Source organism: Austrofundulus limnaeus, unplaced genomic scaffold (genome assembly GCF_001266775.1).
Source record: "Austrofundulus limnaeus strain Quisiro unplaced genomic scaffold, Austrofundulus_limnaeus-1.0 Scaffold17, whole genome shotgun sequence".
In the NCBI taxonomy this organism is placed as follows: Eukaryota; Metazoa; Chordata; class Actinopteri; order Cyprinodontiformes; family Rivulidae; genus Austrofundulus; species Austrofundulus limnaeus.
This window is the reverse complement of record NW_013952419.1, coordinates 564,534-569,624: the sequence shown is the minus strand read 5'-3', so window position 1 is coordinate 569,624 and position 5,091 is coordinate 564,534. Positions and strand designations below refer to the sequence as shown.

General features: G+C 38.8%; 1 protein-coding gene across 8 annotated transcripts in view; it reads right to left on the bottom strand.

Moving 5' to 3' along the window:
• The window catches only part of nrxn2a (neurexin 2a), a 207,942-nt gene that overhangs the window by 116,055 nt on the left and 86,796 nt on the right, over positions 1–5,091 (bottom strand). For all 8 annotated transcript variants that reach the window (XM_014003140.1, XM_014003145.1, XM_014003142.1 and 5 more), the window contains one exon: positions 3,588–3,749. In XM_014003140.1, the coding sequence (XP_013858594.1) occupies positions 3,588–3,749 (162 nt within the window). The remainder of the gene's footprint in view (positions 1–3,587; positions 3,750–5,091) is intronic.

Sequence of the window (5,091 nt, the reverse complement as noted above, 5' to 3'; positions counted from 1 at the left end):
CACTATTATCTCGTGGCCATGCATTAATATCTCATGGCCACCCTGCATTATCTTGTGGCCACGTTAACTATCTCATGGCCAGCCTTTGTYTCTCATGGCTGTGGCAATGTTATCTGTTGACCATGTGTTAACTCTCATGGCCACTCATTATTATATTGTTATGTGTTAAATATCTTGTAACATTTCTTTTTCACAGTTAAACTACTATCACATGGCCATGCAATAACTAGGTCATGGTCACAGGCTAACTGTCTGTGGCCATGCAATAACTAGATCAAGGTCACAGGGTAACTGTCTTTTGGCTACGCATTATCATCTCATCGCCACACTTCAAACTATTTACTGGCTTGTGTTAACTAACTTGAGGCCGTGCATCATTATTTTTTARTCAGTGTCACAAGATGGGCTCCACAGAGTTGATCTGCAGTGAGAACATAGTCTTAAAAACAGTTTCAGCTGCTGCTCTGTCACAGAGTGAAGTTGCTGCTCAWTACAGAGCTGCTCCAACCTGCCACTACTGTTGCTTCATGTAGCCTAATCAGGTTATTTGCACTCTATTTGTCTTGTGCACTTTGTGTATCCTATATGTAAGTGATGCGCCTGTTCTATTCTGGTYCACTGTTTTCAGATGTAGCCCCTGCAGCTGGATTTAGAGGAGGGGGATCAGAAGCAGAGTCTAATAAGATTTCCTGTTATAAAATAAATCTTATCCTCTGTCATGTCAAAGTTTCTGTAAACTAATCAACCTATTTGCTGGGGAGCAGTGGTGCCAGGGTAACAGAGGACGTAACAGCAGCTCATTTATTTGCACTTCTTGTAAAAGGAAGTGAATGGTCTCGTCTTCCTGGCTGAGGAGAATCAATGTGACAGGTGCAGGCGGGAGGGAGAGAGCTTGAAAAATGTGGAAGAGGTGCTGATCAGCCTGCGCATCAGGACTGAACATGAGATTGTTTCTTATGTATATTAGCGTGGCGCTCTCAAAGGGATTCCTGCWGTGTTACCTCTTAACTCAGTGTTTCTCCTTCCAAGTAGCCTACARCAGCAGAAACAGACAAATTAAAGGGGTCTCTGACTAATGTCACATGCTGGCCTTACTATGTTGTTTGTGATCTGAGAAAACAAATAATTACCTTGAAGATTCTCTGTTACATTGCTATTTTGTTACAGGTACAATGCATTCTGGCGATGATGATAATAATGACAGGTTACAATTGAGACTAAAACACAAAGAGTAGGCTAAATATTTTTAATGTGTGACAATAAATTTACATTTTGTATTAGTTTCCATGTTATGGGCAACATGTGGGTTGTGTGAAACAAAAAGAGAATGTGATGATTCACAAATTATTTTCAACCTATWTTCAACTGAATTCACTACAAAGACAAGKRATTTATTGTTTAAACAAKTAAACTTTACTGGTTAATATTCACTCATTCAATYRCTGCAACATGTTCCAAAAAAMCTGGGACAGGAGTATGTTTWTTACTATGTTACATCAACTTTCCTTTTAACAACACTCAATAAGCATTCYGGAACTGAGGAGARTAATTATTGAAGTTTTMRAGGTGAAATTATTTSCCTTTCTTGCTTGARTGTACAACTTCAMTTGCTCAACAGTCCAAGGTCTCRYCTGTGATAATTTGCTGTTCATAATCCTCCACATYTTTTCAATGGGAGACAYMTCTGGACTGCAAGCAYGTCAGTCTAGTACCCYCACTCTTTTACTAGGAAGTGTYACATGTGCAGAGTGTGGCTTGGCAATATCTTGCTAAAATAAGCAGGATGTCRCTGAAAAAGACGAGGCTTAGATGGCAGCATATGCTGCTCCAAAACCTMTATGTACCTTTCAGCATCAATGGTGCCTTAACAGATGAAGCCAGGGGTGTTTCTGGGTGTTGATATCTYGCTTTYGCTTTGCATAGTASAGTAGTACTTGWACTAGKAAGTACTAGRAGTACTTGTAGATGTAGRGACAAATTGTGTTCACTGACAACAGTTTTCTGAAATGTTCGTGAGCTCATGCGGTAAAATSTATTACAGACTGACGTCAGTTTTTAATGCAGTAAAGTCCTGAAACATTACAGCGCTTTCAGGAACTTGGACCGTTCCTTCAATATTCACACTGTCCAGGGTCCAAAAAATTCCCAGAACTTTCAGTACCTTGGATAGTTCCTTCAACCTTTCACACTGTCCAGAGTCCTGAAACATTACAGCGCTTTCAGGAACTTGGACCGTTCCTTCAATATTCACACTGTCCAGGGTCCAAAAAATTCCCAGAACTTTCAGTACCTTGGATAGTTCCTTCAACCTTTCACACTGTCCAGAATCCTGAAACATTCCAGCACTTTCAGGACCTTGGACAGTTCCTTCAGCCCTTGATGCTGTCTAAAGCAATGACTCCCAACCTGGGGTACAAGAATATATTACAGTGATACGAGTCAATTACAGTAAAAATATTACAGTAAAAAAACAGTTAGGGGTTAGCATTTTCAAACAACAGAGAGACACATAGGTGGTGCTCTGTGTTGGTTTATTTAACCATGAGCATCAGAAGCATTGTAATGTGTGTGAAAGGCACACTAGTAGGGGGTCTGGGGGTACTCCTACCAGAAGATTTTGAATTACTYGATGCACTTTCCTGCATTTTGACGCATTTTAACAGGTTCCTAAACATACTTTTACCTACATAAAAACACTTCATTAAATAACAAAATAAAGATACATTCTTCATTCAATTAGTTGAATTATCTTTATTTTAAACTCACTGCTGTAGCCATGATAATGAAATTAATGTATTAATGACACAATTTATCACAATTAATGATTTTAGAAATTATTTTTACTTGTATATTGTTTATTCTTGATTTAGTTTTGTTTGTAAGAACATGCCATTGTGCCAAGCAATGATGACCCTCAACTGCATGTTTAAAACTAAGAACAATAAAAACTGATTGCAAAGGATTTGCAAATCATCGTATTCAGTATGTAATTGTGTTTTACACAATGTTCAAACTTCACTGGAATAGCTCCATGCTCCAGAGTTCAGTTGCTCGGGAGCTAACAACATTAATATACTGTATATGGTGTTTGCTCCCGAGCTAAAACTGTAAATGTTTTGAGCAAATGCTATTTATCACTCATGAATATACATTACCTCTGGAGCTAACGTTAAAGCTAAAAGGCTAAAGRTGAGGCTCTCCTTCCACAAAACAGCTCTGTTGTCCTCCATCTTCATTTTTAGTTGCAGGCTGAGTCATTTCTACATTCTCCTCTCTGCCAACATGCACCGGTTTCATTTAAAAAGGCTGAGAGACAGGAATTGCCCAAAATTAACCTTCAAACTGGATAAAGCTCACACCGGTATGTGTCATCATTTAGCCAGAATGCTCTGCAGCGTAAATCACATGGTCATGCCTGTGTGACAACACATTTTTTTTATTTATAAAAAATAAAAAGTCTACAGTATTTTTTCTATAATCATTTTTGTAGTTGAAGCAAATGTTTATCAAATAATGTCTAATGTTYCAAGTACCCGGTAGTCAGAGTTCCCTTTAAGGGCCGACGAGACAGGAACAGTCGTACTCACATCCTTCAGGCAGCCCATGAAGTTGTTGCTGACTGGGGAGCCCGGCAGGTCAGCCGTGTTCAGGCTGCCCCCGATGTAGAAGAGATCGTCCGAGCCCAGCATGGTGTAGTCCTCCTGMGTGTAACCSGTGGTGGTGAGGATCCCGTCCACCAGGATCGTCACCTGGTCAAACCGTTCCAASACGGCACGAGGAGCAGAAAGGAAAACAAAAAGAGAAAGAGATTTTAAGTCAAACAGAAAGAAGTGGCCTAATTATTTCATGCCTCATTTCTTGGTTTGTGTTGAGCTRGCCTTAATGTTGACTCTTGGAGGCAATTACAAGAACGGCTTTGAAGAGTTTGCTAATCTCATCTGATCCGTGTTTTTGATATGATAGCTGGATGGCTGCACAGTCAACACACCACACATTTTCCTTCCGCTCAGATTTTGGCTCTAAAAGCTCTAAAAATGCTACAGTATCTTAAATTAATTTGAGATTAAAGACATCTGGACGGCAAACTGAATCACCGGCGTCTCAGAGTAAAGATAATTCTGATATCAGTTTCACCTAGAGGAGGAAATGAATGGCTGAACAGGGCCATGGAGGGAAAAAATAAACGATGCTTGTTGCCATGACAATAAGCCTACAGTTAAGATGAATTCTTGCACAAATGTAACAGCTCCCACTCTTAGAGGAGTAATATGTCAAAACAATTACCATTTCTTTTGTTTTCYGTTTGAACTAAAAATCTTTTGTGAAATGTGTTCCAGGTGAAAACTCTGATCGACTCCAGCACTGATGAGGCTRGCAAATTCAAAGGTTTATTTTTGTGAAAACATTTCTGGCTACTCGCCATCATTTTCTACATCTTGAGAGGGAAAAAAATAATCAACCCCACTGCAGATGGAACCATTTAACAGAAATCAGTCCAATAAATTATTTTTCGGAGATGAAGCAGCCTCTGCAGCCACAGTGTTCATGATTTAACTCTGTTTTTTTTCATCTTTTAGTTAAATTGATGATGTTTAAAAAGGTTATTTTTTATTTATGTGCTTTAGTTAGATTTTTAAGGTAAAAGCAAAATAAATAAATAAATAAAAAGAAGCAAATTTTTGAGGGCAAATTCAGTGGTACAGATTAAAAATTGAATACATACAAGATTCAATAAAAATTTGGGTTGGTTCAAATATTTTGAACAATAAATTTCACACCTGATGGCTATTCTTATCATACTGACAGTGCTGCTGCTGTTTTAAAACAAGATAAATCATATTTTTACATGTAGTTTATGTGAACTTTATTAACATTGCTGTCACTTTCACATTTTACAATAATTTGAAAAGCACAAACAGCAGCTCTAGCTGCTCAGAAAAGCAATATTTCTGTGAGAATCATCAGCATGATCTTAAAGTGTAAAAATAATGTCTCTGGGGCTGCGCACTTGGGGTCCCTCTCGGGGTCTTTGGCACTGGTTTCCCTTATGTCGGCTTCCAGCTTTGCGGGTCGGGTCTGTGGTCCCCCACA